Consider the following 12,226-nt stretch of genomic DNA (forward strand, 5'->3'; position numbering starts at 1 on the left):
GTCTCCACTGACTGACTGAATATAATATATATGTACATTTCCCGACGAATGCATACTCTTGCATTCAGTTTTTGGTAAATGTATACTCTTACCTTCATATTTGACGAAAATTTGGAATACAAATAAATTAAAAATGTTGTGTGTGCAGTAAAAAAATATTTATGTAAGTCAACATAATACAAAAAGCTTTAATAACGAAAATTATTTAAATTAAATAAAAAAATGTAAATGACAAACAAAACGTACTTTTATTTGCATATTATATAATATGTCGTAGGTTATGATCCCCATATTCATAAATACGATTTTCGTCCTAGTTTTTCAGGGCCAATACGATGAGAATCAAAGAAATAAGAACAGTTAAATTTTATAAAACTATAAAGGAACATATAGAAATTTACAAATGAAAAAAGTTTTATTTATTTGAGCCAGAATTGCGATTGTGGCACTTGGAATTACGTATTATTGCAGCATTTTTACAACTGCATTTTTTTGAGGAACATGTTCCTTTACCGATTCATCTTTTAAAACCTTGTCCACCAGTAAGGGACGGCATTCCTATAATTTCTATTACCGATTTCTCAACATCTCATATAAATTTTTGTTCGCAAATGGCGAATTCATGCCTAGAATAAAATTGTTTTAAAACTCCCTGTTTAGTTCCTAATTTATATTAATTTTTATCGTGATCTCTAAACAAAACAACATAAATCAAATTTTTTGGATCCGTTTTACCACGCATAACGTCTGGAATGGAAACTTTAACATTGCCACCAATCACAGCACTATGAAATTTTTCTTTCGAAAGATTACACATTTTAATAGCTTGATTTTATAAGTTTCCCCTTGCTTTCTTTCGAGCATTATCAATTAAAATTTTCTTCTCGAATTTAACTCAAAACTTTCATCTTTATCTTCAATTTGGTTGCATAATGAACCATCATCCAAAATTATGTTATTATTAAGCATATTTTGAACATCTTGTCTGTCGAGCGCTGGCTTTGGAAATATCGAGGTTTACGGTGTATTATTTTCACAACATCCCACATATTTGCTAATTCTTGGATAATGTTCTTTGCAAACTTCCTACCATTATCACATTGGAGAATGGATGGGGTTCCCAAAAGAGTGAAAATGTCCATAAGTTGTTTTGCAACTTCTGACGGAGTTTTTGTTTTTATTGGGCGCAGTACAACAAATTTGGCTAAATGATCTTGATAATTTAAAATAAATTTAAATTCATCATCCGGTGGTGTCTGTAAATCTATAAGATCCAGTTGACGCCTAGAATTTATTTCACTCGTCAATATTGGTTTTATCACAATTCCTTTTTTCTTGTCCATTGCCTTTCTTTGACATGCTTCACATAAAGATAAATAAAACAAAATTGCTTCATTAGTAGTATTGTTGTATTTGGTATTAATTTCTTTCACTAATCTGTTTCGGCCACCATGACTAGTTGCCAAATAAAGATCGTGTATAATTCCATAAATTTCTTCAAATGTTGCCAAATATTTTATGCTACCCCCTTCTTATAAGGGGCGTATTAAGTTTTCTTCCTTGCCTACCACTATTATATCGTATTTTTTAGCCGGCGGTATTCTACGTCACTTTTATTCTTTTCTTTTGCTGCCTTTACTTCCGATAATATTTTTTCCTACTGATTTTGGTTTAAATAAATATTGTTTATGCTTTTTTATGGTACAATCTCTTCTAATTGGTTTTTAAATTTAAAATATCTTAAATTATATCCAGAAATCTTCAGTACTAAGGCATTAATTTGTAATGTAGTTATTGTAGGGTACATAAATAAACATAATAACATTAACATTATAGATAGAGCACTTGCACGAAATGTGTAACGTGAAATAGCGCCTACTGAACTATCCGAAACGGTAATCCGCTTACCACTACAAATGCACATGCGCATCAGATTACTAGCACTTGCGATTTCATATTTTGTATGCTGACATTTACGCAAAACGACACGGTCATAGTGAATTCAATGTACATTTTTATTATTTGAAATATATCTACTTTTACCTTAACAGATATAATTGCATCAGTGCTCACCGCATTGATGACCTCCAAATTACAAAAGTTTTGGTTAGGTGTTCCTATTCTAGTTGAAGTAACGGCGTCGTCCCTATTTAAATACTGTTATAAGGTCACACATTAACTAAGGATCCCCCAAAAATATTAGTGTGAGGGAGCAGTAAAGTGAATGTCTTTTGTATTTTGTGTTATTTTTTTAAATTTTATCCAACTTTCGCTTATATTAATATACCATATCCCTGTTAAATATCTACAGGCCTTGCCTTTTCTCATATTATAGGCACTTTTGAAGCAATATGAAAAATTGTTGAGGACATGGGACATTCCATATGTGCACGAATAAACGATTTCAAAATTCGATTTCAACAAATTAGAGTTTGTTCCATTGCGATATTTGTGGAATTTTTCTACAGTCTTTTGTCAATATGTACCTAGATTCCATTAAGTAAGCTTTTTCGAAAGAAAATAGCGCACAGTACAGGTTACTGTGTGTGGCTTGCGCGGAAGATTCGTGTCTATGTGAAAATACAATACCCATCTAAGGACCTATTTTTCATCAGTTGAACATATTTTAAACCTTTTGACCACTTGGTTGTTTGGTTAGTGATATGCCAGGTTGTTAGCATATTTTACGGTCTAATAGCGATATAGAATATAAGATAATTACCCTGAAGTTTCAGAGACATCATCATAGTTTCAAATGACCTAAAAAATGTTATATCACAAAACACCCCTCCAAATGGAACTAGAACTAGAACTAGGCAATTCATTGTAATAGATATACGAACTTGTAAGCATATTTTACGATCTAATAGCGATATAGAATATAAGTTAATTACCCTGAAGTTTCAGAGACATCATCATAGTTTCAAATGACCTAAAAATTATTATATCACAAAACACTCCTCCAAATGGAACTAGATCTAGAACTAGGTAATTCATTGAAATAGATATACGAACTTGTTGTCGGTGACATTATTTAAATGAAAAATCTGACAAAATCAGAGAATCGGTACTAATCAGGAACATAGTACTAGTACGTTACCATCTTTCGCATTTTAGTGAGCATAGGTGCCACTATTTTTTTGACAACTAAATGCTATCTTATTTGAAATAGAACACCCTGTCTGTTAATTTTTGAATTCCTCTGAACTTTCTATACACATTTCCTATATAATATACCTTAGCCTTCGTTTCTGACATGTAATTTTATTAATGTCATTCATTTATTAATATGTTTGATTTTGTTATAATATCGCGTTAGATAATCTCAGTAAACGGAAAGTATCCAGGCATCAAAATGGAATGATCCACTGACTTGAAAATCGATATTTCCCTGAACGGATACTTAATTTTATTAATATGAATAATGATTATTTTTATGTCCAACGTAAACGTCAATATTGATTGATTCTATTATTCTTTTTCCTAGAACATACAAAATACTTATTAAATGTTAGCGATTGAACGTTAAAGCACAGCTTGTTTTTCTTTTATTTCAGACGTATGAAGTGGAAGAAAGATAACAAATTACCGAACACGAAAAACGTGCGTCGAAAAACAAACCCAGCCGGCGTCACGACTACCACGGCGACGCCCGGAACTCCGGCAAACGGAAAATCGTCAGCAGGCAGCGGGGGCGGCAAGGGCCGGGGCGCGGGGAAAGCGCAAAATGGTCCCGCCTCCTCAAACAACAACGATAAGAGGAAGAACAATAATACACGGTAAGACTGAACGCTAATTTTGTGTGGATATGGATGCGTTAGATAATGAAAGAGCGATTAGAGAATTACCCAAATTATTTAACTTGATTTAATCCAAATACAATTTCAATCCTGCAACAAGAGTTTCAGGAGGAGGAAAATTTAGTATTGCTACTGTTAATCCTAAGGGAATCAACCAATAATCCAAGTTAAGAACGTCCATACTGACTTTAGGTGTACAACAACAAAGCCTTTCATTTTATTTCAGACAAATTGAAAGAGAAGAAAGACATTTGTGAGGAAGAAATTTCAGTTGGCTAGCTCGTAGTGGCTCTTTTTCAGCCTATTCTCGCTCGAGAAAATGAGCCATAGCAATAACTGCCGAAAAAAAATGCTACAGTGGTTAATTATCTCAGTACATGTAACTATATTTTTTTAATATTTTTGGAAGCATTTGGGGTAACAATGAATAACAATGGATCTCTATTTTTGTAAAACAATTGAAAGGCATTCTCGAACACTGAATTTTAAGTTGTATATCCAGCATAACATGTGATCACAGACTCAATCTTCTACCTAACATATTCTTCTTGCTGAACATGAAAGAAACTCGTCGGAGGAAGTTTTCAGGAACTGTATGTGTAGTGGCATTAACATGCTGAAAAATTCGGATATTGCAGTTGCTGAATATAGAGCAACCAGACAGGTTGCAATACTTTGTTAATGTTGGATTGAGCGCTCACGTCTCTGTCCAAAGAACTAGAAAATTAGATTAGAAGACTAAAAACTAGAAAAAAAAAACTAGGAAACTGGCTTATGGCATGCGAAACTATAAAGAGCCTTATCTCGCTGCAATCGCACGTTAAAAAGGAAATAGAAGTTCGCAACGATGCACGACAAGACTTTTAATGTATAATTTAAGTACCCCAAAGATAACAAAACCGAATGGCTCTAAGCACATTCTTTTTAAAAAATCAAAAAAACAAATAAAATAAAGAAAATCAGAAAAAAAAAACGCTCTACTTCTTGCATGTAATCAACCTAAAATATATTATTACAATACTATGTGTTGCAATTTCTATAGTAAACAGATATGTTAAATAATAAATACAGTGAAAATAAGAATGTTGGATGATTAGTTGTTTTTTTATTAGAATTGATCATTTGCCCATAGCTTTTTATTCCTAATATTTTATTTGACGATACAAAGAAATCTTGACCCTCATTAACTTGTCATTTAGACTTAAAAGCGTTTTCTATTCCCTACACTAAACTGCGCAACTGATCGGGGTTTCACTTTAAAACGCCCACTTCCTTAAACACTTTCGCATGACATTTCCAGCGTAATTTAGCCACGGAACGGGAGCAATCGCATATCAAATGTATATTCGCATTGCTTTTCAAAAACATTTGCTTGTAGAAAAACTATGTTATACAATACGTTGATAAACTTCTTCACCCACTCTTTTATTAAACACTCGTTTTCGTCGCGCCAAATCAAACTCAAGACTAATGTGTCGTTTATCCTACTTGTTGCATAATATACTATCTTTGGTTGGTTAGAATGGTAACATTAACAGGGGGGTTGGGCTGATTTTAATCAAATTATTTAAATCACGATTAAAATCATGATCTAAATCCCTTGATTTTTTGAATTTAAAACTGTGATTTAATTCAAATTCCTATTTTTTAAAATCTTTTTTTATTGAGATCAACAGAAAAATCACAACGTAAAAATATTATCAAAAATAAGAAGTTAAGCACTCTTTAAGAAAATATATCCCCATTCTGTTCTGTTCTGTTCTGAAAGTTCGTTCTACTCACGCTGAGGAAGCAGTTGTACACAGGAACTGTTTTATTATTGGTAGCTATTTCGTAATTTCTGACTCATGCTTTTGTGATGTCTACCACTGTATTCCATTTATGTTTTTTGTTATTTCATCCGAAAACATAGTTTTATTTACTGAGCAACTGCATTACTAATGGCAAAAGTACAGTGTTTCCATATAAATTATTAATTGTTTCTAAAGCTAGTTTATTTTCTTCGGGTGTTAACTCAAATTTTTGCTTTTGAGGTTTGATATGGCGTGGGTGCCTGCTTATATCGATTCTGAATTTGTTGTATTTTTGATAAAGGTAATTCTATAACATTCTGGAAGATATATTGTAAATGTTTCCACCGCTCTACAGCATCTGAGATAATAGCGTTTTTCTCTGCAAAATATCAAGTGCAACTGATTTTGATTATTAAATGATAAATCAGAAATGCGCCCAATTTTCCTTTAAAGAAATGGTAAATGGTTTATTGAAATTTATTAAATTTATGCGGTGAACTTTTTTTTGTCTCATTAAAAATAAAAATAAGTAAGTATCTAAAAATTATAAACATTAACATAAATAAAATATGCATGAATTCAATTTTTGGCAAGAAAAGACAAAAAGGACATGACATTTTTTAAATAACAATTACCTTAATTTGATTGAAAACGTTTTTGTGAATACCATGCTACTTCTATCCTTTACGAGATGGAAATTAAAAAAAAAGAAATTAGTAATAAAGCAAAATATTATTTACCTACCTGTAATATTATCACAAACATCATGGTCTTTCAACTATCCCTTGAATTTCTTTCTTGCAGATTTTACAAATTTTTACAAATTTATTTGGATCTCTTGTTTTAATGTAAATCTGTTATATGCTATTTTCTTTTCTTGCTCTATTTTCCAATAATTCCACATTATTTCCAAAGAAGAACTTGAAAAAAATTGTTGAATTTCTTCTAAGATATTTTATTGGTTAGAAAAAAAAACCAGTTCTTCTTAATTTTACTAAAAAGTCCATATAAATTCGGTGTCACTTGGCAAGGTATGAGTGCTGGTAACCTAACATCCCGACGTTAATATAAAACCCCACATTAAAAATATGATTTCTTTCTTTCCTTTCACGATTACAGTGCGTCCCTCTCTGATTTATTGAGCTCTGTTTCACGCTTTCCTGTACGGGGTAAATGGTCAAAAAAAAAAAGAAAATATTTGTAGATTTACAAGATGAATGCCAAGGGGCGTAATCGCCATCTTATTTTTTTTTAATCTACTTAATACCAAAGAAATAAAAAATAAAATGAAACAAAATAATAATAACGTTTTCAAGCTTATAATTTTTCTTTAACACTTGTCACCTGCCTTTTAAATAAACCGCTATCAATCCTAAACATCTGAACGGATTTTGATAAGCTCGGTCTCGTTAAAAATGCTTTTATAGCTTCATCAACCGATATTATACAGAAAATTGCAAAATTCTATAAAAAATGAACGGGAACAATATGACTGTTATACTTTTTACAACACTTCTGGATTCCTCCTGCGTCGGTTTTTGTTGAGTCGAACTTTTTGCCAACCATCCTGTTAGCCTCAGAGCTTAACTGAAACTGACTGGCATTTTACTCTGTACCTGCCTATATATTGTTTGAGGGGGGCGGAGCTAAATGAGGGGCATAAACATCGTCTCGGATGACTTATTCCCATATTGCGATTAAGATTGTTAATTGGCTTATAGATTATAGGCTTAAGAATGTTAGTTTTATCGAATAAAATTTTATGCCTGGTTTCGTGATTGTGTTCGGCAACTACTGATGAGTTTATTTGTCTGAGTCTTAAAGCTCCTTCATGTTCTTTGAGCCTAGTTGATATTTTTCGTCCGGTCGGCATGGAATGCTGTAAACTCTTGGCATTCCATGCATATGCAGCAAAGAATATAATCGGACATAAAAATTTATTTGATAAAACTAAAATTATTGCATGTAATCAATTTTTCTAACAACGAAAAATCCGCGAGGCTATAGAAGTCTACAAGCAACCTAACAATCTTAACCGCGACTCAGGTCTATATCAGAATCAGTCATCCGAGACGTTGTTTATGCCTCTCATTTAGCTCCGCCCCCCTCAAACAATATATAAGCAGCTACAGACTAAAATGAGAGTCAGTTTCAATTAAGCTCTGAAATAGCGAACAGGATGATTGGCGAAACGTTAGCAAGTTTGATTCAACGAAAACCGACGCAGGAGGATTTCAGAAGTTTTATAAAAAGTATTACAGTAGCCTGTGGAAGTTTCTTTGAAAAAAAAGACTGTTTTTCATACAAATGTAGTAAAATCATACATAAATGGGCTAGTGAAAACTGTATCTCGATATCTTGTCCCAAGCCTGGAATATCAAAGGAAGAAAATTCGTTATTCACAATAATTTTTAAAAGATGCTGTTGCACCAAAATTTGTGTTTATTTTTTTTTCAAAATTTCAGATATAGACCTCAGTTTCGAAGACACTGGGCTAGTACACTGCACGAATATATTCCAAATGTGCTAAGACATTAACAATATACCACATATGCTATGACATTAATATTATAGGCTGGGACTTAGATATTAATATGTGGTATATATAAAGTTATTGATCATTTAGTTAACCCCCCGCCAGTACTATTTTATTTTAATAGGTACGTGACAACGTGTTCGAGTAAAAATACTCGGCTAAAGCTTAGCATTAAAAGCTTATAAGTATCTTGTATTTTTTGGTACATGTATTACGTGGATTTTAAATCACGTGGCGGTTATGCCCCCTGGAGATCATCTTGGAAATATGAAAAGAAAAAATCTTTCTTGGACCAGTAATGAATTTTTTTTCAGAAGTCCTGATGACAAATATTTTCCGAATAATAACTTTCTTGCGTTGTGTTGTAGTGTATTTGTCGTGCTTTTCACAAACCTGAACATTTTTTTTCTGGAGCGAATGGTGCCGCAAACAACATTGTCATAGAAAATCTTTAGTTTTCAGGCTAGAGTGCGCTTCAAGAATTATTGTTGTTTCAGGTACCTCTTGTTTCTCAGTGGTCAGATGTCTTATCCTATTGGAACTTTTTCGCAGAATCCTGTGGGTTAATCAATTTTTGTCAACGTTTGTTGCTTTCAAATATAACGCCCTACATATTTTTTTGATTTTTCAAAAAGAATATTGCGTTTTTACAAACTCTCCAAAAATATGTAATAGTATGAGTTTGTCTTCTAAATTTTGCAAACTGAAATTCCAAGCAATCTAATATCGAAAAAGATTTCATTAGATTAAAGGAATACAATAGTGCCAGGAAAACCGACACCAAATATTTTCCAGAACTTAGCAAGATAGGTTTGGTTCATTAAATGTGGTTCTGACTTTACATTAGAAACACATAATAAATTTTATTCATACATTTCGAGAAGCTCTATCATAATTTCTTCACGGTAGTCGTCCCATTATTTGGCTTAATTCTTTAAAAGTTATATAGATACTATTAATATCTTTAAGGAACAATTGCATTTCTTTTTTCTTTTTGATTTATTCTGCGTCGGGTTTTGCTTCTTTGTCGCTGACGATTTTAGAAGCCAATTTAGCGAAACGTGAGCCAATCCCCACCCAACGCAGGAGAATTCTAGAAGCGGCAAACTAACCATGACATTGTTCTGAAATTGTTTTGTTATTGCTTATTCAAAACACAGCTATACCATTATGTAATTTGTAGAAAAACTTGTATACAGCCAAATTTATTTCATCTGGTGTTCAATTTCAAAAAGCCAAAATAATTAGACAAATACTGACTACGTTGCTGGAAAAGTTCTAATTGGATGATTGTTTTTTTTATTCATTTAATGAGTTTCAGAGAACTGAGGCACAGGGGGGTAAGTACTAGAAAATGCATTATTCTAAATATCCTCTTGTAGCTCGGAAACCACGAGTGCTTTGACAATTTTGTTTGCAGTTTCCTTGGTTGCACAAAAAACTATCTCTGGTTCGCGAAAACCTAAGTCATTTCCAACAACAATGAGACGCAATGTACTCTAGAGGAAGTAGAGTGAGCGGCATTTGTTTGTTGCAGAGAGTTGGACGGTTTGGACCAGAACATGTTAGACATGTCTCTAACTGGGGCTCACCAACTACCAACAACTATCTCCGGTCATTCCCATGCTCACCCGATGTCAGTAAGTAACCTTCACCACGCAAACACCATGCTACATGGAGACCCATCGATGACCCATATAGGTGCCGCGATGACTGGTCCACCGATGACACCATTAGCACCATCTCCGGGCTGTGGTCCTATACAGGGTGCTCCACAGCCTGTTATTAAATCGGACTACGGTTTAACGGCACTGTAATATAAAAGGTGGCGATAGACATAGATTCGTTTAGCGGTTAGATAAAAGGTATGGTTGGGAGTTGGTTGTGTAGTGTAAATATTAAATACTTTTTGAGTTAAAGGATATTTTGGTTATATCAAAGGAATCATTCAAGATATTAGTAGCTAGTTTCAGCACTTAAACTTGGCCTGATTATTGCAGTCAGATGGATTCATTTGATCTTTACAAGTGGAAAATAACTGTTTATTAATTATTTGTACATAATGTATCTATAAATATGGAATATGTCGTCCATCACACCTACTTATTTTACTGTAAATAAAAACACCGACAATATAAGCGCGTTTTTTGTTGTATATAATAATCGTAATATAAGTGTTGTGACATGACAATGAAAATTGTAAATGGGCAAAGAGCATTTCCATTTGGAAATCGTATTTATAATGATTTTATTTCCACCTGCATTTTCACACTTCTTCGCATTTTATCAAAAAATCTGGTTTGCCAATTTTTCAAATCACCCGATATAGTGAATGACACAACCTCCGTACGCAAACCAAAAATGTTTAGTTGTACCCATTTTCTTTAAAATTGCATAGTGCTGTAGCAAAATATCTATTCGGTGTAAATAGTACGAAATTTTTTTAATTGTGTAAATAATTTTGACATCTCGCGTTAAATAAATTGCATTATTTTATCTAGTCGGTGGAAATTCGGGAATAGATAATGAATCTATTCATTTTCCGATGAACTTTTATTTATGACCAAACAAACGACGATGTTTTGGTTTACAAATAATTTTGTGCCATTTTTTGTTGTTAATTCGATAAATATTTTTAAATAAAATGTGCATGATGCGTTTCTAGGAATTAATCGGTAATCTTTTGTTTTTTTTTTGTTGGCGAAAAGTATCGTTTATCCACCGCGAACGCGTTTCTATGTCATGTGGATAACCCTGAAAATATTTAATAAATGAATGTATTTACCTGCAACGGTATTGCAAAATAATCAATACCACATTTTAAGTTTCAATAGTTATTTTTTCCGTAATGTGTTTTCGCGTCCGTTGCTGATTTTTTTTAATATTGTTAATAAAAGGATGACGAACCCAGTGTGATTTTTAAATATGGTTAAAATATAGTTTTAGAAGATGTATATATATTATTATTAAAAATAGAAATAAAAATGTATACTTCTAATGACAGTCTTTGATTCCATTGATCACCTTAACGGAAACGTTCAAACAATCCCATTTAGTGTTAACATTAAGAAGATAATTTACTGATATTCGATATAAGAAAAGCACGAATATGCCAACATTAACAATAATTCAAAAGTTGGCTTTAAAATTGAAATATTTGGAATTCTAGAACTTTGAAAAATATCGACGAAAACCGTCTTGATAAATCAATAATCTAAACGGAAAGTTTCCAACAATACCAAACGGTGATTCTAACCCGTTTGTTGCTTGGCACGGAGTAGCAGAACACAAAACACAGTTAAACAAAGCTGGGTTCAATATTATGTCACTCACAGATTAACATTGAATTAAAAATTCCGTTCAGCGAATCAAATCAGTTTACGTCGCTGCTTCATTAGGTGTTCAATTCGCAAGAAGGAGGAACGAACCAGCTCGCAGTGTTCTCTACAGATTGTCACCAAATTTGCAAAAATCTCTTAACGATCTTAAAAATTATTTTAAAAGATAGGACTACCCACAATTTCAGAAAATCACCTTATATATTTAAACACAACTTCGCAATGCCTTAATCAGTCAAGAAAATACTTACATCATTAAACCAGAACCTATAAACATCGTAATTGAAAATTAATACAGATGTGATTTTTTTTTTAACAAGACAGCCTCAACATGTGTAGGGTGGTTTATAATGTTTTAACAGGAAAAACCTATTTCTGAACTAGATTGAGCAAAATCGAGTTACATGCCAATTGCTCGATTTTTGAGAGACATTTAATGGTTATTTATACAGTTCTCCGCTTTCTCATAAATGTATAAAACTTTCTTATTTTGTATGGCAATCATAGTTCGCTTGTATCGAGCCCTTTGCAATCATATAGGTTTGTTGGTATCCGTGATGAGAAAAGAGGGCATTTTTTGTTTATGTTTAGTAGGTCGTCATAATATGTCCAAAAAGATGTCACATAGAAACCTATGAAATAATTTAATAAACACTGGAACTTTAATTTCAATTTTAGATATATTTTTTAATATTTAATATTAATATTTTTGATTATCCCTCTAGCTCTGCTTTGGTTTGGAAAATTCTATCTTTAAAT

The 12,226-nt window shown here is 32.5% G+C and overlaps 1 protein-coding gene across 4 annotated transcripts in view; it reads left to right on the forward strand.

The window, feature by feature from the left end:
• LOC132700463 (homeobox protein Hox-C4) overlaps positions 1-11,039 on the forward strand; it is a 31,561-nt gene extending 20,522 nt beyond the window's left edge. For 2 of the 4 annotated variants that reach the window (XM_060667802.1, XM_060667803.1), the window contains 2 exons: positions 3,558-3,779; positions 9,667-11,039. In XM_060667802.1, coding sequence (XP_060523785.1) covers positions 3,558-3,779; positions 9,667-9,946 — 502 coding nt within the window. In that variant the 3' untranslated portion in view covers positions 9,947-11,039. The remainder of the gene's footprint in view (positions 1-3,557; positions 3,780-9,666) is intronic. The other 2 variants (XM_060667805.1, XM_060667804.1) reach the window with 2 other exon arrangements.
• The last annotated feature ends 1,187 nt before the right edge of the window (positions 11,040-12,226 follow it).

This window comes from Cylas formicarius, unplaced genomic scaffold (genome assembly GCF_029955315.1).
Source record: "Cylas formicarius isolate icCylForm1 unplaced genomic scaffold, icCylForm1.1 PGA_scaffold_4__25_contigs__length_36172078, whole genome shotgun sequence".
In the NCBI taxonomy this organism is placed as follows: Eukaryota; Metazoa; Arthropoda; class Insecta; order Coleoptera; family Brentidae; genus Cylas; species Cylas formicarius.